At 49.6% G+C, this 22,886-nt stretch overlaps 13 protein-coding genes across 13 annotated transcripts; 8 read left to right on the top strand and 5 right to left on the bottom strand.

The window, feature by feature from the left end:
* Positions 1-909: 909 nt before the first annotated feature.
* Positions 910-2,355, top strand: N7489_008238 (transcription initiation factor TFIID subunit 7 family protein; the record flags this gene model as incomplete). The annotated part of the gene is made up of 1 exon (XM_056713988.1): positions 910-2,355. One exon carries the CDS (start codon positions 910-912, stop codon positions 2,353-2,355), a length of 1,446 nt encoding a protein of 481 aa, XP_056567703.1.
* Positions 2,356-2,595: 240 nt separating this feature from the next.
* Positions 2,596-3,234, bottom strand: N7489_008237 (uncharacterized protein; the record flags this gene model as incomplete). The annotated part of the gene is made up of 1 exon (XM_056713987.1): positions 2,596-3,234. One exon carries the CDS (start codon positions 3,232-3,234, stop codon positions 2,596-2,598), a length of 639 nt encoding a protein of 212 aa, XP_056567702.1.
* A 646-nt stretch (positions 3,235-3,880) lies between these two features.
* Positions 3,881-5,158, top strand: N7489_008236 (NAD-dependent epimerase/dehydratase; the record flags this gene model as incomplete). The annotated part of the gene is made up of 5 exons (XM_056713986.1): positions 3,881-4,147; positions 4,217-4,397; positions 4,456-4,628; positions 4,687-4,786; positions 4,839-5,158. 5 exons carry the CDS (start codon positions 3,881-3,883, stop codon positions 5,156-5,158), a joined length of 1,041 nt encoding a protein of 346 aa, XP_056567701.1.
* Positions 5,159-5,901: 743 nt separating this feature from the next.
* On the bottom strand, positions 5,902-7,078 carry N7489_008235 (zinc-dependent alcohol dehydrogenase; the record flags this gene model as incomplete). The annotated part of the gene is made up of 3 exons (XM_056713985.1): positions 5,902-6,086; positions 6,144-6,871; positions 6,933-7,078. 3 exons carry the CDS (start codon positions 7,076-7,078, stop codon positions 5,902-5,904), a joined length of 1,059 nt encoding a protein of 352 aa, XP_056567700.1.
* A 672-nt stretch (positions 7,079-7,750) lies between these two features.
* N7489_008234 (EthD domain-containing protein) lies at positions 7,751-8,226 on the bottom strand (the record flags this gene model as incomplete). The annotated part of the gene is made up of 2 exons (XM_056713984.1): positions 7,751-8,014; positions 8,068-8,226. The coding sequence occupies 2 exons, from the start codon at positions 8,224-8,226 to the stop codon at positions 7,751-7,753; spliced, it is 423 nt and encodes a 140-aa protein (XP_056567699.1).
* A 1,246-nt stretch (positions 8,227-9,472) lies between these two features.
* Positions 9,473-10,378, top strand: N7489_008233 (enoyl-CoA hydratase/isomerase family protein; the record flags this gene model as incomplete). Its single annotated transcript, XM_056713983.1, has 2 exons — positions 9,473-9,789; positions 9,877-10,378. 2 exons carry the CDS (start codon positions 9,473-9,475, stop codon positions 10,376-10,378), a joined length of 819 nt encoding a protein of 272 aa, XP_056567698.1.
* A 2,478-nt stretch (positions 10,379-12,856) lies between these two features.
* On the top strand, positions 12,857-13,150 carry N7489_008232 (uncharacterized protein; the record flags this gene model as incomplete). The annotated part of the gene is made up of 1 exon (XM_056713982.1): positions 12,857-13,150. The coding sequence occupies one exon, from the start codon at positions 12,857-12,859 to the stop codon at positions 13,148-13,150; it is 294 nt and encodes a 97-aa protein (XP_056567697.1).
* Positions 13,151-14,078: 928 nt separating this feature from the next.
* On the top strand, positions 14,079-14,848 carry N7489_008231 (uncharacterized protein; the record flags this gene model as incomplete). The annotated part of the gene is made up of 3 exons (XM_056713981.1): positions 14,079-14,229; positions 14,438-14,620; positions 14,700-14,848. The coding sequence occupies 3 exons, from the start codon at positions 14,079-14,081 to the stop codon at positions 14,846-14,848; spliced, it is 483 nt and encodes a 160-aa protein (XP_056567696.1).
* A 132-nt stretch (positions 14,849-14,980) lies between these two features.
* N7489_008230 (uncharacterized protein) lies at positions 14,981-15,298 on the top strand (the record flags this gene model as incomplete). The annotated part of the gene is given in 2 exon segments (XM_056713980.1): positions 14,981-15,007; positions 15,026-15,298. The coding sequence occupies 2 exon segments, from the start codon at positions 14,981-14,983 to the stop codon at positions 15,296-15,298; spliced, it is 300 nt and encodes a 99-aa protein (XP_056567695.1).
* A 1,310-nt stretch (positions 15,299-16,608) lies between these two features.
* Positions 16,609-17,208, top strand: N7489_008229 (DUF4291 domain-containing protein; the record flags this gene model as incomplete). Its single annotated transcript, XM_056713979.1, has 1 exon — positions 16,609-17,208. The coding sequence occupies one exon, from the start codon at positions 16,609-16,611 to the stop codon at positions 17,206-17,208; it is 600 nt and encodes a 199-aa protein (XP_056567694.1).
* A 587-nt stretch (positions 17,209-17,795) lies between these two features.
* N7489_008228 (uncharacterized protein) lies at positions 17,796-18,569 on the bottom strand (the record flags this gene model as incomplete). The annotated part of the gene is made up of 1 exon (XM_056713978.1): positions 17,796-18,569. One exon carries the CDS (start codon positions 18,567-18,569, stop codon positions 17,796-17,798), a length of 774 nt encoding a protein of 257 aa, XP_056567693.1.
* Positions 18,570-19,110: 541 nt separating this feature from the next.
* Positions 19,111-21,147, top strand: N7489_008227 (oxidative DNA demethylase; the record flags this gene model as incomplete). Its single annotated transcript, XM_056713977.1, has 2 exons — positions 19,111-19,274; positions 19,335-21,147. The coding sequence occupies 2 exons, from the start codon at positions 19,111-19,113 to the stop codon at positions 21,145-21,147; spliced, it is 1,977 nt and encodes a 658-aa protein (XP_056567692.1).
* A 652-nt stretch (positions 21,148-21,799) lies between these two features.
* Positions 21,800-22,216, bottom strand: N7489_008226 (uncharacterized protein; the record flags this gene model as incomplete). Its single annotated transcript, XM_056713976.1, has 1 exon — positions 21,800-22,216. The coding sequence occupies one exon, from the start codon at positions 22,214-22,216 to the stop codon at positions 21,800-21,802; it is 417 nt and encodes a 138-aa protein (XP_056567691.1).
* Between the last annotated feature and the right edge of the window lie 670 nt (positions 22,217-22,886).

Here is a 22,886-nt window from a genome sequence, read left to right as displayed (position 1 = left end):
AGTAAAGGAAGAGATCGAGGTGTTTGGAGGTGTATAGCGGCCGTCTGATCTCGATGTCCCGTATTTTCTGCCTGAATTATGCCTGGCCTCAGACCGCTTTCCACACCGCTCTACTCTAGATTGGAGCTATTCGCAAGATGATTCCCCCTTACAAGCTCCCATCCCCATTGGTCTGAATTCTTTCGGACATACAGTCCTCTATCCACTGACCTTGAGCCTTCCCTTTAGCCTTCTAAAGACGAGTTTGAAAGAAGAAAAGCAAGATCAAGTAAAGATACTCGGAAAGACACTTTACACACCTGGTGAAGTCTGAAACTAGGTAAAATCAAGCCACCGCATGTATACAAATCTTCATCTCCGTTCCAGAACTTTACAATCTTTACCGAAGAACTTTGCTCACTAAGTTCGCCAGTTATTTCCGCGGGTACTATAGACTAGAACAAGACATAACTATGTCAGGCACGTTAATGCAGCGACCATGCAAAATGGGCATCCCGACTCCATGTTGCTAGAGACCTTCGCAATAGTGCAATGCTGGGGAATCCCAACGCGGAGAATCCGAGAGCACTGGGAAAGGTAGACTGGTTGACTGAGCATTCCAGACAAGCCATATGACGACTATGTATAGTTTCAAAACAGGCATCTAAAAAGATAAACCTATTCCTACTACACGAATTTCTACATTCATCCAATTATAGATGTTAAAGCCATTCTTACTGTATAGTTAAAGTCCTATGATCTCCCTATCCTGGTCAAGAACCGCATAATTCAGGCATCAACATTAAAAAGTCAGGCAGCTTAGTCGCAGATCACCTGGTCTTGCCGCGTCCCGCAAGCTCACCTCCACCATACATCCTCGTTTCTTATCTCTCACGTTCCTTCCACCTATTACCTACTCATCGTATCGACATGCCTTTAAAAATCAAATTCTCAAGGAGGCCAGACCCTCCAGCGGAAGAACCTGCGCCTGCGCCTGCGCCCACGCCCGCGCCTGTGCCTGTGCCCATGCCTGCACCTGCGCCCCCGGCCGAAACTCCTCAACCACCACGTAAGATCACGCTTAAGATTGCAAGAAAGTCACAAACCGAGTCCAATGAAGAGAAACCAAAGAAGAAGAAATCGACAAAGAAGCGACCGGCCGAAAGTGTTGCGCCCGAGCTCGAGCCCGAACCTGAACCCGAAACCAGCCAGCAAGCCCCCAAGCGAATAAAGCTGCTCCCATCCAAGAAGCCTGCCTTGCAGTCAATCCGAATCAAAAACAAGGGAATCGTCCCCAACCGACCAGTGGGCGTTGGTTATGACTCTGAAGCCTCAGACACCGAGAACGATCCAGCCATCGAAGAACAATTTATCCTACGAATGCTCCCAGGGGAGGATTGCGAGATCGTGAGAAAGGCAATCACCGAAAGGACCTTCAGGAATGATGTTGGGATCAAAGCCCTCACACGTGAGGGCCGGCGTTCCATCCTGAATGTTCGGGGCCGCCTATATGCGGCAGCCCTAGTGGATCTACCCTGCATCGTCGAGGGCATGAAAAGTTGGGACCGACGAGGTTGGTACAAGTCAGCAGATATCTGTCAAATGCTGTTGGTGCTGGGACGCGTCAACAGTGACCAAGAAGCGATGGAATACCCACTGCCCCCGGGCGTTGACGTACTGGATGAAAAGACACTTCAATACGCACATGGTCTCGCGCCACCCCTCCGCTGGGTTCGTAAGCGGCGATTCCGCAACCGCGTTAGCACGCGGACAATTGAACAAGTTGAAAAGGCCGTGGAAGAGCTCATGGCTCAGGACGAACATTCGATTTTCCCTCCCAAGTTCGAGTTGGTGGATAGCACATCCCTGAATCGCGTCGAGGGCTTGGTGGAATCGGGAGACTACGCGGAAGAATACGATGATGAACAAGATGCATACGGTGAAGCAGAAGAAGAGATGATGGACGACTTCGAAGACGCCCTTGCCGCCGAGATGGAAGCCGCACTGGCTGCCGGGGATGATGAAGGACCGGGAGCAGGACCAGAGCAGGCAGAAACTCCGTCCATGCATCCTTTCACACCAGCTGGAGGACCGACCGAACGCGGCGACACCTCTGCCGATGAGAGCAATATCTCCGACGAGGAGGAGGAAGAAGATGAGTTAGATGACGATCAAATCGAGCAGCAACAACAGCTCCAGCAACAGCGCGAGGAAGTCGCCGAGCTGGAAGCGCTCATCCGCACTGAAACCGCACAGTGGGAGAAGGTGCAGAATCACATTTTGCGCAGCAAGATGGGCCGACGTATCCAGGAACTGAAGAAGGACCTGCAACTGAAGAAGGTCTCTATGGGTATGCCAGCTGGGGACGATATCTGATCCCCCATCCTCTTCGCATCCTATGTTCAATATGGGGGTTTTTCGGCGTTACCATTTCAATAATCATACCCAGTTTGTCCGACCGAGTTCAAGTCCGGTCTCGTGTTGATACAAGCAGCATTTAGCTAGCTCCAAATACTTAATGAAAGTTATGTTCAGACCTCCCAAGAACCATAAATCACCCTTCTTCCGACAGCATCCCAAGATCAAATCCAGATCCACCACCGAGATACACTTGTATTACCTATTACCCACCACGGGGTCACCAGTAGCCTGTTTAACCGCCCCCTGCACATCCAACTTCTCATCCCGCTCCAACTTACGTCGTCGAACAGCCTCCCTCTCAGCAACATCCCCCTCCCCCTGTGGCTCAGTGGGACTCCTCCCAACCCTATCACCAAGAATCCGGTCATGCTCAACCCTCTTTGATCCCATATTCGCTGCTAGGTCATCCGCTTCCCCGAAACCGGGATGACCAGGCCCACCGGCACTCCCAACAGGACCAGCATGGGCACCAGCCTGCGCGCGCTGCATCCCCATCCCCTTACGCTGAACCGTATCCGCAATATACCCCTCAGCAGGCTGCTGCTCGACGCCATATTCTAGATCGACGTCGGGTGCATTTTGCAGTTCCTGTTCGTGCTGCTGGTGTTCTGCTCTTAGACGAGCTCGTTCGTCGTCTCTTGAAGGACGAGATTCCGCTGTGCGTTTAATTGCCCCGATTGTATCGCCGCGATGTCGGCCAGATTCGGTAGTTGCTCTTTGCTCTTGTGGTGCTCGTTGCTCTTGTGGCGTCTGTGAGACGGGGTTCGAGCCCTGGGCGTAGGCTGCTTGTTTTGGGGGTTGAGCGGGTTGGTCTTGGGTTCCCGAGGTCTGCATGGTGATTGAAGTGATGTGGATTACAATAGGCGAGAATATGATCAAGGTGTCTGGAGAGTAAACGGTTGAAGAAAGTGACAGCTGCGTATCCACCTGTGACGTCAGGGTACTGAACCAATGAGAGGAGAGTGTAAAACAATGCCATTGGTACTTTTGGCCTACTTCGTGCAATTGCCCTTTTAGTCCGAGTAATTTATGAGATAAATCCTCCAGGACAATTATTTATGTACTCGTATTGTTGTACTCTCGTACTGGGCATCCAATCAATAAATGCGACCCATCAAGGCTACCGATATGTCCACTTTCCCTGTCCTCGGGCCTTTCACCTTGTTCCGCACAGATCGTCGTTTCGACCCAGACTGTCGGGTCTCCCAAACCCTCGGCAACACAATATCCTCATATCCCGCCTATCCCCGTCACCACCTACTGATTATGGACTAACTCGAACTGTAATTCAACTAATCATACTAATCACCAGGTCCCGGGAGTCTGTCACCCAACCCCCTAACCCACCCGTAGACTTTCGACACCGTAGGGAGCAATTAGGGGAACTTTATCCGACTCCACAGTCTCCCCACTCGCTTACTCGCGATGCTCCTCTCCCTGTTTTTCACACAGGAGCTGAGAACCCCCTGGTATATCCTCCATGGCTAAACAACTCTACTATCTGCCTCGCGGCTCGCGGATCCTGGTGACTGGCGCGAACGGCTTCATTGGGAGTAATGTTGTCCACAGTCTGCTCGAACTAGGCTTCAAGGTTCGCGGGACTGTCCGCGCCCCGAAACCATGGCTCGATGAGATGTTCCGGGAGAGGTTCGGGAACGACTCATACGAGTCTGTTATTCTGGCTAACTTTGAGAATGTGGATACCCTGGTTGATGTGATGGATGGTGTATCCGGGGTGGCGCATGTGGTATGTTTTCAGCAATGGAAATAGATTCGAGGAAGAGAGTATGTGCTAACGAGACGTTGGGACGTGTAGGCATCGGATGTCAGCTTCAGCTCGAACCCGGAAGAGGTTGTGCCGTGGGTGGTGAGGGCTATTAACAATTTGCTGGAGGCTGCGTCGAGACATTGTGATATACAGCGGGTTGTCATGACCTCTTCCGCAATCACGGCGTTGTTTCCGGAGCCGAATAAGGAGGGTATTGTTGTTCATGAGGGTGAGAGACCACTTCATAGAGGAGGAAATGGAAGGACGTTGGCTGATGACAGATCTAGATTCCTGGAATGACGAGGCTATTAAGCAAGCCTATGATCCAGATGCCCCAGAGCATCTGAAGGGTTTCTTCGGTTATGCTGCGTCCAAGACCGAGGGAGAGAAGGCAGCATGGAGATGGATGGAGAAGAACAAGCCAGACTTCCAATTCAACACCGTGTTGCCGGAATTTACCGTGAGTTCCTTCTATGCTCGTGTGGCAGACCATCCAAACAGATAATGACTTTAAATAGCTCGGGAGAATCCTACACGAAGAGATCCACGGATCGACAATGGGCTGGGTCTCTGCCCTAGCCAAGGGGGATACGCGCATTTTCGAGTCATTTGTGCCGCGTAAGTGGACGCCTTAGATTGGTGTTTGATCACAACTGATGTACGAAAACAGAATACTTCTCCGATGTCGTCGATATTGCGCGTCTCCATGCAGCGGCCCTTCTCGATCCAAACACATTCTCTCGTCGACTCTTCGGCTTTGCTGCTCCTGTGAACCTCACTGATATAGTCTCAGTCGTTCGAAAGCTCCAGCCTGATAGCAAATTGATTCCCGACCCTCCCATTGATGAGGGACGTGATCTGAGTGAAGTCATCCCCGCTAAGGAAGCAGAAAGGCTCCTGCGAGAATTCTGCGGGCGAGAAGGGTGGACTTCCTTGGAGGATAGCATCGCCCAGGGACTTGATTTGTCTCGAATGCGGTGTTCGTTGTAGCTCTCATCTTTATCTGACAGACTCCCTTAATTTCGAAAGTACATATGCCTTTGTTTTTGAACTTCCCTGAGACGAGCCATCGTCCAAATCAGGTTCCAATCTCTCATTGTACAGTTTCCAAGCCCTTTGCGCGAAGTGCTGCCTTCTTGTCGGATTTTTTCGCCCTGGAAAGTGTTAAACCTTGGTCTTGGGCCTGGGACTTCTTCTTGGCATGTTGAACGCGTGCAACGCGCCTCACTGTGGACCTGGAGAGTCCGCCGTCATCGACGGCAGCAGCAATAGCAGCCCAGCTGGGTCGATCGTCCTTCCTCGCCAGCCGTGAAACGTAATGTGTAGTCTAGTCACTCACTTAGAAGGACGACCTGATCTAGGCTTTGAAGACATATCTTCGCGTTCTTGAAAACGCATTTTCGTGCGGTAAACAGTGGATCCGCGACGTGTAGGCCCTTTGCAATTTCGCCATTTTCGAGGGCTTCGATGATTGCTGCGCGTGGTTTCCTATAACTCCGGGCTTGGAGCTGTTTTTTTTATAACTTTTGTTGATTGATTAATGGCTGGTGAAGTATCGTTGATGGTTGGGAAAGACCTGATTGTCGCCTTGGGATTCGCCAAGGAATATTGGAATATTGGTTGGCAACAATTCCCTCTCCATCTTCGTACCATCCTTTTACCGCAGATCCGGCAATTTTGAGGAAAGCTAGGCTGAACAATCCGATATAAAATTGTACTATGGGAATGTCCGGTTACTGTGGTAATATGACCACTGCTCTCCCCGTAATGCCATCCTCCCTCAGTTTCTCTATCAAAGTCGGCACAGCCGAGAAATCAAAGACTTCGATCGATGGTGCTATCTTACCAACAGCTGCTGCTTGTAGCAACTCAGTCAATTGATCTTCGGTGCCTACCGACGAGCCTATAAAGGTGAGACCTATCGTTCTGTTAGCATACAATTCTGATTGGGAAGACCGCACCACAGTCATCTTACCTCTCGCTGTGCACAGCGTAGCCGAAAGAGGAATGTCCAAGTCATTCGGCGGCAAGCCAACATTGACAACAAAACCCATGTTTCTCACCAGGTTAGGTGCCATCTTCAAAGCTTCTTTCGTCCCCGGCACGACGATAGTCGCATGTGCACCCTCTCCCGTGAACTCACGTACTCGAGCAACCACATCTTCAGACTTGTGATCGATGAAGACCTCCGCACCAGACTCCAAACTCAGCACTCTCTTATCATCCCCACTATCAACAGCAATAACCCTCAAGTTTTTCATCCTCGCCGCAATTTGAACACCAATATGTCCCAACCCACCCCCGGACCCCGAAATAACAACAAAGTCACCAGTCTGCAGTTCGTTATCAAGTCTCGACAAAGCACCAACCATTGTAAGTCCAGCACACAATAATGGCGCCGCAATTTCATCGGCCACGCCCTGCGGGATCAAGGTCAGGAATCGCGCATCAGCGATAACGTACTGCTGCAATGTTCCCGGGACATGACGACTTGTATTGAGCTGCTGCGCACAATGGTTTGGGAATCCTCTTTTGCAGACTGAGCATTCGTCGCATGCACTGTAGAGCCATTTGACACCGACGCGATTGCCGACAAGGGACTCCGACACTTGGGGTCCTGCTTTCACTACTACTCCAACTCCTTCGTGGCCGATGATGGGGTTATATGCGCCCCATGCTAAAACGGCGCGGAGTTCCGAGCGGCTTTTTGATGGGTGTCGAGTTAGTTTTGGGGTTGGATTAATATCCGGATGTAAGCGCTTACCACAAACCGGTGCATGTTAACCTGACTAGAACTTCGTTTTGTCCGGGATTTGCGACGGGTATATCATTCTGAAGAGCAATTGTAGCATTTTCTCCAGGGTTTTGTACCACGGCGGCTTGTTGTATTCTGGGTGTGGAGTGTGCCATTGATGCGGGCAGTGTCATATGACGTTGGCTTTGGTCGAGTGGGAAATCCGACGTGGTCAATATTTCCTATGTTTTATTACACTTTAAACCTGCTTTTTTTCGTTTGCTATAAGAAGCACGAATGCTGAAGGGTTTGGATACATTTTGATGTTCGGGTTGCCGAGGTAATTGATTGTCTTCGGTCACGATTTCGGCAAGTAGTTGACGTCTATGTACTTCGTGCTATTCGAGTGGTTATTCTTTTAATTATAACTCTGAAACAGGAAGAACTATCCAGAAAGAAAGACATCTAAATGACCCTATAAAAAGAACACCCAAAAAGACACCGGATTATATTATATATAACGTCCTTAATATCGTCTTCAGGTTGATAATCGGATCATGAAGTCTTACGTCGTCAAGCGCAGAGGCCTAGCAACCTTTCTCGTACTCATCCGGGTGAAAAGCATACACAAACCACTATAAGTGACCAATTTAACCATCCTACGCAAAACGAGTCAAGCCATCACAGCCACCTAGCCTTCAATTGCTCCTCTCTCGAGGCTCTTGTATTACTGTTTCGCTTTTCTGTCTTAACCCCTTTCAAACACGGACTACTCTAAATCCACCGGACATTCAACAATTGCAAGTTGGCTATCTATGTCCAACTTTCACTCCCAGCTCTATGTCCACTCACTTCGGCAAGTTCACCGGCTTTCCATTCACCACGTACGGAGTAGAGTACCCCACGGAAACCAAAGCCTTAGAGACCTGAATCCAGTCATCCTGTTTCTTGACTGCTATCAGCCACTCAGGGTCCGACATGATGTCCTTGATTGTTGCCACATTGGGAAGTGTGTACTCGATGAAACAGTCGAAGTCAGCGACATCCCAGCTCGGTCGAAGCTGTACAAATTCCTGTTTCAGGGCGTCATTCATAGAAGGAGGCGTGACGAACTATATATCAGCGATCAGCCACGGCTGCAGCTCAGAGTTCGACAACTACTCACGAGCGAGTACTCAAGGACTTTGTGTTTAGTGAAGATGGGCACTACGAGAGGGAGGTGCTCCTCGACCATCCACTTGACGAATGCCTCATGGGAGTGATGTTGATGGCGGTAGTGCGTAATTGTGAATTTTATAGGCCGGCGCTCCGGGACTTCAGACATCTTCTTGGTCTTGTGGTTGGTAACAATATTATACTTTGGAGGAGGTTCATTTCTTTACAATATGGCGCTGGAGGGTTTCATTTTTGAATCTTTGGTTCCCTGCCGGTGATATCCGGAGCCTCTAGGGGAGGCCTATTATCTGGAATCACCCTCGATTTCATATTCCAGAGCCAAACCCTAGCAAGAGAATTAGACAGGAATACGTAGCTATCATGCACTAGAGAGAAACTAGTTACAGCGCTGGACAACTAATAAAGAAGACGGTCAAAGAACGAGTCTGTTCAGTTTTACATATGTAATGGTCAGGTCATTGTCCACGGGCCCCGGGAGCGCTTGATGCTTATTTAGCACATTCCTGACATCAAGTTTGTGACACTGATTACTATGATACTCTTCATCCTGTAAGATAGACTCTCTCGTACGTCCTCGACAATCAATCCCGATTCTTAGGGCCCAAACTAACATCCCCGGCAGCACCTCAAGATCCCCGACATATCGTCATCTCCGGACCTTCATGTGTCGGCAAAAGCACACTGCTCTAAAAGCCTCAACACGCAAATCCTGATATGTTTTGCCTCACCGTATTCCATACGACGCCGAAGCCACGACCGGGTGAAATCAATGGTGTGAATTACTTCTTCGTCTCCCCCTCCCAGTTTTCCTCTCTTCTCGAGCAAGGTGGTTTCGTGGAACACCCATGTTTTGGTGGAAAATACTACGGCACGACAAACAAACTATTAATGAGCAGGCTAGCAAAGGACTAGTTGTGGTGCTTGATGTTGAGATACAGGGTGTTAAACAGATCAAAGCGACATAGATGCGCGGTACGTTTTATCAAACCACCGAGCTTTGAGGCTCTTGAGGCGCGTCTCAGTGTGAAGAGGATATTCAAACAAGGCTTGCCCGGGCTAAAGTCGAACTTGAATATGCCGACGCTCAGAGCAACGATAAGATCATCATCAATGACAATGTGGAGAATGCGTATCGGAAGCTGGGAGAGTTTTTATTTGAGCCAGCATAACATTTATCATTTATCCGTTCCTGTATTAAAATGAGCATAAATCGACCCTCGAAACAATCAAATATGACCATCAACGCGTCTTTAAGCCGTCGAGCGTCACGTGATGACATCATCGCATGTGATGAGGCCGAGGTCTGATTAGTATTGAAGTCCCGAGGGAGAGCCGAGATCATATTTGAAGATATGGTCTTTCCTCAACCACCCTCTTACCGCAAACACTCCATCATGACGACCCTATTCACCGTACCGATCAGCTCTACCGGAGGCTCGATCGTCTGCACAAACCCTAGCACAGCGAAGGAGCACGAGACTATCTACGTGCTTACCTTTAGTTCACCCCCGGACAACCGGCTGACACCCACTTTTATTGATGCTCTACTGCTCGCACTGGACATTGTGGAGCACCGCTACCCGAAGGGCGTTGTAGTTACAACTAGTGGAATTGCCAAGTTCTACAGCAATGGACTTGATCTGGATATTGTCGGGCAAACCGAAGGGTTCCTCGAGAACTGGCTGTGGCGCTTGTTCCGACGATTATTGACGTACGTTTGTTTCACATGCTCGAAGATATACTCCAATTATGCATAATGTCCATCAAGAAAGAAAATAAATACTAACAAACAGATCAGATACCCCATGCCAACAGTGTGTTTACTCAATGGACACGCTTTTGCTGGAGGCTTCATGTTGGCCATGTACCATGACTACCGAATCATGAACCCAGATCGTGGTTTTGTCTGTATCAACGAGCTGGAATTCGGCGTCCCGCTTCAGACGCCCATGATGTCCATCTTCCGCGAGAAGCTGACGCCAGTCACTTTCCGAAGTGTTGTTCTTGAAGCTCATCGCTTTGGTGGACGCAATGCGCTCCAGGCTGGTATTGTTGATGCTGTTGGTGGAGCTGAGGAAGCGCTTGCGCTGATCCAGACGCGCAAGCTTCAGACTAAGGCCGCCACAGGTATCTACGGTACCATGAAAGAGGAAATGTATTTTCGAGTCTTAAATGGCTTGGATGATCATGCTGGAAACTTGGAGTGGCGGGAAAAAGTTGAAGATAGGAACGAAGCTGTCCGGGAAAGAGGGTTGCAGGCTGTACAACGGTTCGAGAAGGATGGGAAAGCGAAGCTTTGAGTGCGTGGAATGTAATTGTTCTTGGATTATTTTGTTGATACTATACTGGATTGTGTACATATACCTATCCTTGGTTTAATCATTTAGACCAACGACTCGGCTCTATCGTGTCGTTCCATGTATCTGAATTAGAGAAGACTAATCAGTCAACATGTAATATGGCTACTTGTTTTTGTGTGGGCGACAAGCAACGCTCTAAACTATGTACTAACAAGGCCTTAAGAAACAAACATTCAATCTTATTTGACATCTTCCATGTTGTAGTTATTCATAGCTCAAATCAAACATAGACAGACGGATCCGAAGCTCCTAGGGCAGTTCGACCCATGGGGCATTCGGCGCCAAACGGCCTTCGCAATCCTATCGCAATAACGAATCTTTGCTCCCCGCCCTTTGTGTCTCTCTCTTATTTTGTTTCTTTGTATGGTCACAAAGAGATCCCTGTCATACCATGCTCGGAAGCCTCTGGGCATTGTCGGGGGCTTTTTAGTGCCTGCCATTTTGCTTGGCTTCGTGGCTTGTATCCGGGCTGTATTTGCAAGATGGTAGATTGATAACCTAACAATACATGTAAGCAATTTTGTGGTAGGGAACAAGTATTGGTATTCCGCGAAAGCAACTCAGGCGCGCTCAAACCAGGCCTCAAACTGTCGTGATGTCAAAGGGAACACAGTTACGCTGCTGGACTCCTATAGCAAAGTACCTCCATCGTCCCCTTTGTTTGAACACGTACTGGACACCGTTGCGTCCGTCGCTAGTCTTCAGACATTTGCTCTGTGATTTCATCTGGAGATCGCATGCTGCCAATAACAACGTTTGGCTTTGCCACAAATGGTTCCAATTACAAGCTTAGCAAGTTTGTACTTCCCGATTTCCGCATTTCCGAATATTGGATAGCGGTAGGGATGCACGGCAGCGCTCTCTCCGTTTCGCTTTGGTCTAATCCGTGACCGTCTTCAAAGTGTGCCCTGGATTCTGTGTATATCACTTCGACGACCATTGACGACCATCGGTGCCCATCAATGCCCAATAGCGATCGTCGCTGTAGCCAAGCAACTGGCAAGCGAGCTTCTTGCTTTGACTTTCAATTCTCCTCTCCCATTTCTGCAGCTTTCGCCTTTCTATAACATTCTGTAAGCCAAAATTCCATAACGTTCTCCAGCTTACTCCGCGTGTCTGACCAAGCCACTTCTACAACGAGTGTTGGCTTTTTTATATCTCACCGGCAATGATGATGTCGTCGGCGGATTGATCTCTAGCCCCCTCCGGGAGGCAGCTTAATGCTGCATTGAACGTCTTACTAAGACACTGCTCATTTCAGCGATCGCAAGACTCGTGTACGTTAATTCGAGATTCCGCTTGACTTTTGAACTCCTGAGTGCTTTCGTTAGCTAGATCGACAGAGGCGATGCTCGGGACGGTAGAGGGAGACCGACATGGAGGATTGAATCGACGGCGTTTGCGATGGGCGACGTGGGTAATGATCTCTCCGACTCTCTCTTGGAAGCGCTCTTGGACTCTGTGTTCGTCGCCGACATGTAAATGCTCTGTATTCTGCACATATGGGACAGCTGTGTTCCTCCAACGTCGACGGTCAAAAGCCCGGCGTATATCGGGTTCGAACCCATTCCATAAGCCGAGCTGGTCGACGAAGTGGTACGATAGATCGCAGAAATTCGAGTTGTAGATAGGCCCTTTTCGAGGGGAGAGGCGTTCTTTGAGAATTTGAGGTGCGGTTTGATTAGCGCTTCTTCGCGTCGCTTTGTGGGTAGCGATATGTGATGGATAAGCCAACTGAACGGTAGGACTAAGTGAAGTTAAAATGAAGTGAAAGTGAAGTGAAAGTGAAGTGAAAGTGAAGTGAAAGTGAAGTGAAAGTGAGGTTAAAGTAAAGTTAGAGATGCTCGAAAAGCCGTGATAGCAAGTAGAAAGTTTAGGTACCTTTAGGACTCGGTAGGTGAAGCTGTAGGTAGATGAAGACGGGGACTACCTCTAACGGGCATTCCGCCTGTCGAATCAAGCGGAAATTTCCCATCCTCTCCAACTGTCGAAGACATAGTTGAAAGCACTGATGGCTGTTTTGTGAGGTGCACTGGGCATTTCTTTTGCTCCTCAGGATTTCGACTTTTTGAATGAGGATGTCCCACACCATGTTCTCAGCTCTGATTCTTCAATGATAAATGAGTGGGTAGCTTCGTTGAATGGTGAACAAGATGTCCGTGTAGGTAGTGGGTAGACGGGTGCGTTGAAGAGCCACTGAGATAATGTACGTTGTGTGTATCAAAGGAGAAGAATTCTTTTATATCCGGTATTTTCCTCTTACAGAGACTCTATAATCCACAATCAATCTATATATAACTATAACAACACCTAGGCACTTCAAAGGTTTCTTCATTCCTCCTTCATCACTCTTACTTCTTTTAGGGAACTTTGTTCTTCTCTTTGAATCGAAATAGAGCCTCCATCAAAGCGAAGGCGATGCCTTCAGGGGTGAGTCCCCGTGACCAAGCCCCAAGCATAGCGCTACCTCTTCCACTTCAATACTACCTACCCATTGCGGCGAAGGCCACCGGTTTCTCTCCTTCGATCACTGAAACATCCGATAGCTCAATCACCGAAGAGGAGGTTGCCTTCACTAGTGACACCTTCAAGGCCCTCCTTGAGATGTTCCTCAGGGTCTGGTACCTCATTATTGACGAGAAGTCTATAGTTGGCCTTGATATGCAATTTTGGGTCGAGCAGCGGTGCCGTGAGATCTTCCCGAGCTTTTGAAAGCATTAATTCGGCCCGATTTAAGTGTCCTTGAGGGAAGATTTTCTAACTGCCTCCCGTCTTATAGATACCATTTCTGTCGACTATTCCAGCGCCGAATCTCCGCGATCTATAGGCAAAGGCCTTTTATACGACCTCGACCGAATCATTAGTTGGGCCCCATGCCCGACGCTGAGACCAGCATCATAGCGCATCCATGGCCGTCCATACACAAACAGCCCAAAAACAGAGCCTGGACATAAAGATAATGACGGGCATCGGGAGCTCTCCTTATAGTGGGAGAACTGAATGCAAGCGAGCAGGGTAGCCTGCATCAGATACTGGGTAAGATCCATGACCTACTTACGGGCGTATAGCCATTTTGTGAGTCGGAAGCTTTGTGCTAATGTAAAATATGTCAATATAGAGCAAGTGGCCTGGTACATGAAAGACCTGAACATTCTGTGGCCGACATCAACCAGGCAACTTTCAGTTCGGTGCTGATTAAGCGACCGTAGCACCGTGGACCGTGGACTTTGTTTCTACGATAGGTTCAGGTTGGAGGAATACGGAGTATGGAGTTCTCGATTCTTTCACCGGGATTTGTACGATGGGAATGGACATGGAGGCTTTCGTCCACGTAAGGCCTCCAATTCATGTAAACCCTACAGAACTTCAACCAATTGACGATCTGCCTGAAAAGCGATTGATGTAGGCATCTACCGGTCAGCAATACCTATATGGTACGTCTTTTGAGCCTTGGAGTTCTCTTGCTTCTTTATCACATCTCTCTCACAATGGACTTCAGGGGGTTTCAGATCGTCCCAATTGCTTGAAATTGCCTTTTATTTCAAACGCTGGGCTCTTCTTCCAAGACGTCAACCTTGAAAGCAAACAGAATCCCACAAGCGAAACGCAGGCGGTCCAGAAGAAGAAGAAGCCAGCCAAGATGCCGGCGGCCCCGGCCCCTAAGGAGGACGCCCAACCCGCGCCGAGGAAGTCACAGACCATGACCCGCTTCTCAGCGAACGAGAAGGAGCAGATGAAGACTGGGAACCGAACGGCCTACGTGGCACTGCCGAAGAACCTGAAGGCCAGGCGTGCGACCAAGCCTTCGGTCTCCCACTTAGACTGAGCGTCCATCCACTTCTCCTATCCAAAACAGTTCTTCCTTTTCTACCTTTCTTCATACCTTCGTGCACCTTCATCTCCACTTATCCTCACCTTCAGTCATCTTCACCTCCCCCCATCTTAACCCTAATTGATCTCAGCTAACATTACCACGCCATCTCACCACTACTCACAAAGAGGGACAAACATCACGATGCCCCGCTCCCTCCGAGATTTTGACCCTTCAACTCTCCAAGGACCTTAAAGACTTGTACAACCAGCAGCGTGGTAAATATACAGTCAACGCCGTCCCGGCCACTACCAGTCCCAAGCTTCCTCTCAGCAAGAGCGTCTTGACCTCAAAGACTGCTACTCCATCCAGTGCTCCCAAATTAAGCTACCGATTCTAGTTCATACATATCCGGTCCGTTACTGAGTTTGACAACCTAGGTTGACTGAGAGCAGCCGCCTATTAACGCGACCGTCGAAAACGGTGTTCCCCTAGAATGCAAGCCCGACGAACTCGCCGCCAGGAAACGGGCCAGGGAGAATGCGCAGCATCTCACCGATGCTGCTGTTGCTAAGAGGCCAAAGTCCGACAAGCCATGAACATAGCCTTGCTCAAGCAAACCGAGGCATCGGATTCTCCCGACGTCGAGACGAACATGAAGTATGTCCAGCAGGACCATGTGCGCTAAGAAAGCGTCCTTAGGGATGGGGGCCATGATACCGAGCACCAAAATGCCGTGGGGATCAAGCAGCGGCAATGTCCTTATCCTCAGATAGATCATCTATCATATCGGCTTCCTTGGCAGCGGAATCCGGAACGACTTGAACTTAAATGCCGAAGGCCTCTCGCGTTATGGCCCCGTCATATATAAGGACACTAAGCACGACCTTATTGGGCGCCCTGACTATAGCCTGTGGTACGGCAATAAAGAGGATGTGGCTATTAGTGTTGTTGTGGTTAAAACGAAGGGAGTTGAATCTGTGACAAGCGGGGTCTCTCAAACTCTCGGCTACATGGGTTGCGTTCACAGATGTCGAAAAGACCTCTAGAAGAAAGATGCAACTGTGTATGGTGTTGTGTCTAATGGCTAGCGTTAGTGGTTCTTGAAGATTAACAATGACTCGGAGGTGAGTAAATTATACCATGAAATCATACATGTTCCAACTTGAATAGTGGTCAGAGTATATCATTACTGCTCGCTACGGAAATTATCAGGAGGTGGTAGGCATACTTGCGCAATCACAGTAACATCCTGCGATTCCTACCCTACTTTTTTTCCTCTCCGACATGGTGAGAGAGTCCCTTGCTGAGAATTGGGCGTCAATTCTCATCGACGCCCATTGATGACCATTGATTCCCATCATGTCTGATCGACGAAGTTGTTTGCAATATTAAAGGCACGCTAACCATAAGTAGGAAGGAAAAAAGTGAGTCGTCAAGAGGGCTATCATGCCTTTATGGCCAATTTTGGAAAGGTACCAGGTTCTTATCCCCACCAGGGCTCAATTAAGATGTTACTAATTAAGACTTTAGACCTCAGGGCGTACGATCTAAAGCGGCAGTGAAAAAGCCAATCCGCCCCGCATCCATCCTCCTCTAACGACGGGCCCTTCGCAACCACCAGAAATCCGACCAGCTTCCCTGGCCGGTTTGTGGAGTGACTCAAGGACACGATTTCCTTTGCTCTTTTTCAGACTGCTGATAATAGCATCACAATTCGAAGTCATTCGTGATCAGTTTGTAGATCTTCTTAGACAAAGTAACGGCTCGTCAACGTGATGTACGTAAGAGGCCCTTGTTCATGTAGACCTCGTACAAAGCTGCCCAGATGGCCAGTGGTCTATGTGTATACACCAGGCCTGGATTGGTACTTTTATAGATGCCATGTGGGGAATGCCGATCAAAGACCCGCTTGGCAACCTTGGAAGCATCCCGGTAGTTTCTATGCATAAAGCTGGCCGATCAAGCCTTTTTTCGAAGTAATGCAAACCCTTGACTGTTTCTCCTGGTGACTATTCTATCAGCGCGGATTTTGGCTTTTTGGTCAAGCAAGTATTATAGAAGACGAGCAAGCTAACCTACGTGTTCTTCGCGATAAACCGAACACGAATCGCGGAGCCCCAATTGGGTTTGGTGTGGTGGACTTCAACCTGTGAGTCAGTATTATGAGGCTGACGGCTTGGTCTGTTCCAAAAAAGAAATATATTTCTCCAGACTCTTCGAAGTCGAAGTCCAGTTTCCCACGCTTACTGCAAGACCTCGCTATATCACGCACAATTCCTCTCCCCGCACATCAATATTTGTATTCATCTCCAATACGAATATCCACAGCGCTTCAACACTTGTCCACCATCCAACAATGACCTCAACTACCTACAGGGCCATCCGAGCCAAACAAACGCCAACTACAGTCACTGTGTACCAAGCCTATCCCCCTGAGATAGCTGACCCAGCACTGGAAGCCCACACCTTCGTCCCACCATTCTCACGAGATAGAATGACATGGATCAAACCCTCATTCTTATGGATGGCATACCGATCAGGCTGGGCAACAAAACCCCGACAGGAACGTGTCCTAGCGATAGAGATTAGCCGCGAGGGATTCGAATGGGCATTGCGGAATTGCTGCTTGAGCCACTATTCGCCTAGCGAGGAGACAAGCCAGGAGGAATGGCGGAAGAGATTGCGTGCCAGTCCAGTTCGCGTCCAGTGGGATCCCGAGCGGGATCTTTCGCTGCGGTCTTTGGATTACCGGAGTATCCAGATTGGGTTGAGCGGGGAGGCTGTTAGGAGATATATTGACGAGTGGATTGTTTCAATTGCTGATGTGACTCATACTATGAAGCAGATTGATGGATACCTTAAGGATGGGGATGTTGATGCTGCTAGGAGTTATCTGCCTGAAGAGAGGCCGTATATTTTACCTGAGGATTTGCAGGAGAATCTGAGGATGAAATAAGTCACGATTGTTCTCTCTGTGTCTATGTTAACGAACTAGAAGGGGCTTCCTTATAGTACATCATAAGAATCAAACTTGTTATATATAGTGGCACAGTCTTCTTTTGTAGTGGAAGTCTTTGGCAGGCAGTTGGACTGATATCTTGCCTAATGTCACCTGGAGCATGTTAAAAATCTATCTAGGTCATTCATTGGAGTAGATGAATCTTTGAACCACATGAACCATTGAACGAATGAAGAAAATGGGACATCCAAAGTCAATACGTATCTCGTACTCGTGGCAGAGTTTACTGCACATTGACATTTTTGATCCAAGCACTCTGCGCCAGGGTCTAAAGAGGAATTCTCGGTTCATGCCCACTGGCGGACAAAGATGAGTCACGACAAGTTTAGAACTTGGAAGGCATGGGTATATGAGGTATCTTTCCCTTCTCTGTCTTTTTAACCAGTAAAGCGCGCAAAACACAGCGCCAACCCAAGACAACACTAGGTAGTCATGAAGATGCAAATCCAGTTCTGTTCGTGAGTTTAAAGTACATAACTTCGTAAAAGTCCATAATCCCATAATCATAAAGCCACTTTGCGGGCTCAAGTCTTTTTCGCCTTGCTGGGACGGCCGAGTTTCGGCGGTCCTTCCAACTGATCTACCAACGGCCGATACGGCGACGCCAACACATGCTCCGGCGCGCGTTGTCGTCTAGGCTCTCCAGAGCTCGGTCGATGTAATTGCTCCTCGTGCATGCGATCTAGCGGTTCTCCAACAACCTGATACTTGGCCCAGTTGATCGGGGGCATGCGGACAATATTCTGTGCAACAGGGATACGGCCGAAATTCGAAGTCGATGAGCCGTGTTGATTCGTTTGTTTTGAACCTTCTTCATCCTCTTCGTCGTCCCTCGCATCGTCCTCGGAGAACTGGACCACAGCACCCCGGTCCTCGGTCTTCAACCGACCCGCCGCCAGCTCGTGCGCAAACCCCTCTGGATCAGCAGCGGCAGCCTCTTTCATGCGATCCAATGCCTGGATGTCGCGCAAACTTTGCTGCTTCTGCATTTGCAGGATTGAGATGGCGGAACGGAGCGCGATGGCATCTGGATTCTCGCTCTCGGAGATAGGGACAGGGGGTGGTTGGGACTTGAAGACGGGTGGATTGGGCGGAGGAGGTGGTTGTGAATAGTTGCCATATGTCTGTGGAGGGAGGTGTGAGGTTGGAGAGGGAGATGCAGGTGGCGGTACGATTGAAGGCTCGTTGGAGGCGACTGGCGCGAGATGAGCAAACACGGGCGTCACCGGGGAATAAGGCGGGCGAGGTGGAGTTCCCGGCTGATCTGGGATTGGGGTTTCAGCTCCTTGTTGCTGCATGATGAGATGCGACGGAGTTGAAGAGGATCAAGCAAGTCGGGGCTAAGTGGGGGGACGATCGAGGGCTTTTCGGTGATAAGGCGGAATATGCGGGTTATGACGACAGCGGTGCCTGGATTTGCCGCAATCACATGTGTGATGGCTTCGAGGATCAAAACAAAGACTGTGGCTGTTATGAAGGAACTTTTGCTATCAGATCGCAAAGATCAAGAAAAGACGTGCAGGAACTAAGTTTGCCATCGGACAGGAATGAGCGTATCGGCTATGCGCCACTCATCTACGAAGACCAGCCACCCTAGAAGACAGGTAATCGAAACACAATATTAAAAGTTTTAGACTACATTTAAACTATATATGTAAGATATGCATCCCATAACTAGACTTAACCTTAGAAGTGAATTGTGATCTTCCATCTTAAAACGCTGCTGAGCCAACACAAACACAGTTGACCGCCTCATCGTGCGCCCTCACCGCCCGCAAAAATCTATGAAACATCAGACCACTCGCTGTTGAAGCTCCCATTCCTCTACAAACTTCAAAAATGAAGCGCAAGACAGACTCAAGGGCCTCTCTCGATGGCAATGCCATGCCCCAGTCCAAGAAACGGGCTCTCTCCAGCGAGGAGGCTGCTGCCCGCTTCCGCGACGGCCTATTCGACACCGCGGAGCAGGAGAAGTACACCGCCGACTACGCCAAGTCATCCCCGTATGTATTATACACATGGAAACACTCCAGTGACAAGGACTAACGTTTCTGGATCTGTAGCTATCTTCACGGCGTCATTCACCCTCTAATCGAGCCCAATCTCCTCCGCTCCGTCCGCGATGAGATCGAAACCCAAGTGTCCTTCACCGAGAAGGAAACAGACATCTACAAGATCTTCCAATCTGGCGATCTCGCCAACCTCGATGGACTGGATGACTCCTCCCTCTCGAAATTGCCGTCAGTACTGAAGCTGCGCGACGCGATGTACTCAGCCCGCTTCCGCGAGTACCTGTCCTCCGTGACAGGCTCCGGCAAGCTGAGCGGGCAAAAGACAGACATGGCTATTAACGTCTACACCGAGGGTTGCCACCTTCTGTGTCATGACGATGTTATTGGCAGCCGCCGCCTCAGCTACATCCTCTACCTGACCGACCCAGATACACCCTGGCAAGCCGAGTGGGGCGGTGCCCTGCGCCTGTACCCGACAACGACCAAGAAGGATGCCAAAGGCGAGGATGTCAAGATTCCCAGCCCGGACTACAGCCTCTCCATCCCTCCCGCCTTCAACCAGCTGAGCTTCTTCACCGTGCAACCCGGCGAGAGCTTCCACGATGTCGAGGAAGTGTACCACCCACGCGACGATGAGGACAAGACAAAGAAGCGCGTACGCATGGCGATCAGCGGCTGGTTCCACATCCCGCAAGAAGGCGAAGACGGCTACGAGGAAGGACTGGAAGAGAAGCTCGCCGAGCGCAGCAGTCTGGCGCAGCTGCAGGGCCGCGGCGATATCTACGACCTGCCGCAGCCGAAGCCGGTGTCCTGGGAGGAGCCCGAAGTCGAAGGCAAGGGCAAGGGCAAAGTGGAAGAGCAGACCGAAGATGAGTTCACCGAGAGCGACCTAGCCTTCCTGCTTCAGTACATTGCGCCTTCGTACCTGACGCCCGATATCGCCGAGGAGATGTCGGATGCGTTCTCGGCCGAGTCCTCGCTCAGTCTGGAGCGGTTCCTGAGTGATAAGTTTGGATCGCGCGTGAGCGCGTACATCGAGGAGCAGGAGAGACAGGCTCTCCCTGCTTCTGCGGATGAGATTCAGGCGCAGCGCGGGTGGACGGTTGCTCGTCCTCCTCACAAGCACCGGTATCTGTACCAGCATCCTTCTGGTGAGAAGGATACCGAGAACCCGATTCAGGAGTTGTTGAACGTGCTCTTCCCGTCGCAGCCTTTCCGGAAGTGGCTTGGACTTATTACTGGTGTGGACCATCTCACGAGCCACAATTTGCTTGCGAGACGCTTCCGTCGCGGTGCGGACTATACTCTTGCTAGTGCGTATGAGGGCGAGGAGCCTCGTCTTGAGTTCTCGCTCTGTCTTACCCCCAGTCCGGGATGGGAGAAGCAGGAAGAAGAGGAGGAGGATGAGGAAGACAACGAGGATGAAGAAACCAATGGCTCGTCTGCCAAAGAATCCAAGCCGAAGGAGAACACAAACGACGAGGTTGTGGAAGGTCCTGCGCTGGGCGGATACGAGATCTACATGGCTGGTGATGAGGATGAAGAGGATGAAGAGGATGCCGAGGATGCCGAGAACGCCGACCAAGTCCTGGGTCGGAAGAAGGCCAAGGCCGATCCGGCTATCTACCGGTCTGCGGATGCGGATGAGGACGACGGTATTCTGTTCAGCACGCAAGCGGGATGGAACCGGCTCAGCATTGTGCTGCGGGATAGTGGTACTCTCAAGTTCGTCAAGTATGTCAGTGCTGCGGCTAAGGGTGACCGGTGGGATATCACTGGTGAGATTGGTGTTGAGTTTGAGGAAAATGATGAAGACGAAGAAGATGGTGATGAGGGTGAGGGTGAGGATGAGGATGAAGAGTAAATGATAAACGTGTGGCAGCTTATATGCATGCCGGTGCATAGAGTTTCGAAGGAAAAAAAATTGTAGATATTATATATGGCGCATATACGACTCGAATTGACTTGATGATATATTACTTCACGTTTGCAGATTATATTAGGTGCATTGTATGTTTGGGTGATGATGCTCGCCTGAATAAATCGGAATAGTCATACAGATGTTGAAACTACTAGAAAAGTTCTCGATCACCACAATCGTAGGCTTTTTCTCCTTGAATCAGATTCGAAATAGATAATAGCGGGAATACTAGTATCAAATAGCTTAATCCAACGTGTCCAACGGGTTGAAAAGCTACCGCAGGACGATGTCTTGATGACATATATTAGCACCAGTGGTTACATTGGGTAGCGTGGTAGATGCCAACTAGTTTTATCGAGGATCATATAGTGGTTGTTTACCTGGAATATAGCCTCTCTCTTTCAGTAGTAATCCCATGCGTATTTTGATGGGACATAAATTGAGCTGCAGGCTGGGACAGCGGTGGCTAACAGGCCCGACACACGAGGGAATACACAAAGTTAAGAAGAAGCAACTATCCCAGAACAACGGTCAATGGCGCCAAACGGTCAGCACCGAAGCGAAGACGCGACCACCAATGCCGATTGTATATAATCTAGATGCGCCACAACGCGGGCCCATAGCGATATCCATCATGAAGACGAGGCTGGTATTCGTCCTCTACACGATAGAGTCCTCGCTCGAGGACTTCCAGAGGTACGACCTGCTCGCAGGAGCGGAACCCGACCAGTGGGCGGCGTACAGTAAAAGGACACCCATTTTCATCAATGTGTTTCTGTTCGAAAATGCATAAAGGGTCGATCAAAAGGATGACAAGAACGCAGAGTATGTAGATGGTCCAGAGGAGGATACTGATGTGAGTGTCCACGGTCCCAGTCAGGCCGGAACAACCAAACGCGCCAGCGAAGATGAAGACCGTGGGCCAGTAGAAACTGTAGGGGCGGAAGTAATACACATTCGCCGGGTGTTGGACACTTGACATGTCGGGGAGTGGGATCGGTTGGCCAGGCATTACGAGGAAGGATGGTAATGGAACTATAGATGGAGTAGCCAGGTGGTGCTGGGGTTGTTTAAGGAGAGTTGACGTTTTTGAAATCGTTGAAATCAAGATTTTGACTGTGTAGTGCATCGATGTGTGGAGTCGACACCCACTATCACTCCATGTTACTTCTCCTGGGGCCCTCCAGTTATCCTCATTATTCCAACATCCTCGCGTCCCTCCAATTTTCTCCGGGTTAGCGCGTTTCCGATGGAAGAATCACATTCACCCCAGCCTAAATGGCTTCTTCATTGGCTATTCAGAGCACCAGCGTGACATCGTGCCGTTCAGCAACAGGGATCAAATGCACGCAGACACGCTAGCCGCCGGGGGCCAAAAGGAACTGTAGATCGCAACAGATCCAAGCAGCCACTCAAGATAAGACAAACTGTACACAAACTCTAGCCCCAGTGGTACAATTATTGCGAACGAGAACAATACTCAGATCGCCCAGACGAGGAAATATCTCACACAAGCGCTGTGAGAGTTGAAAAATAGCAAGAATATCATGAATGACCGTCTGACGCATTCGAGTCTGTTTGCCGAACTATCGAACCTGGCTAGCAGCGAGTATACAACAGTTGCGACTGACTCTTTCGATACTCTGGAGAAGAGCGTATCTGATCGGCAGACATTATGGTGA

This window comes from Penicillium chrysogenum (assembly GCF_028827035.1).
Source record: "Penicillium chrysogenum strain IBT 35668 chromosome Unknown utg000004l_segment0_segment0, whole genome shotgun sequence".
In the NCBI taxonomy this organism is placed as follows: domain Eukaryota; kingdom Fungi; phylum Ascomycota; class Eurotiomycetes; order Eurotiales; family Aspergillaceae; genus Penicillium; species Penicillium chrysogenum.
The sequence above is the reverse complement of the archived record's forward strand: the minus strand, read 5'-3'. Positions and strand labels throughout refer to the sequence as shown.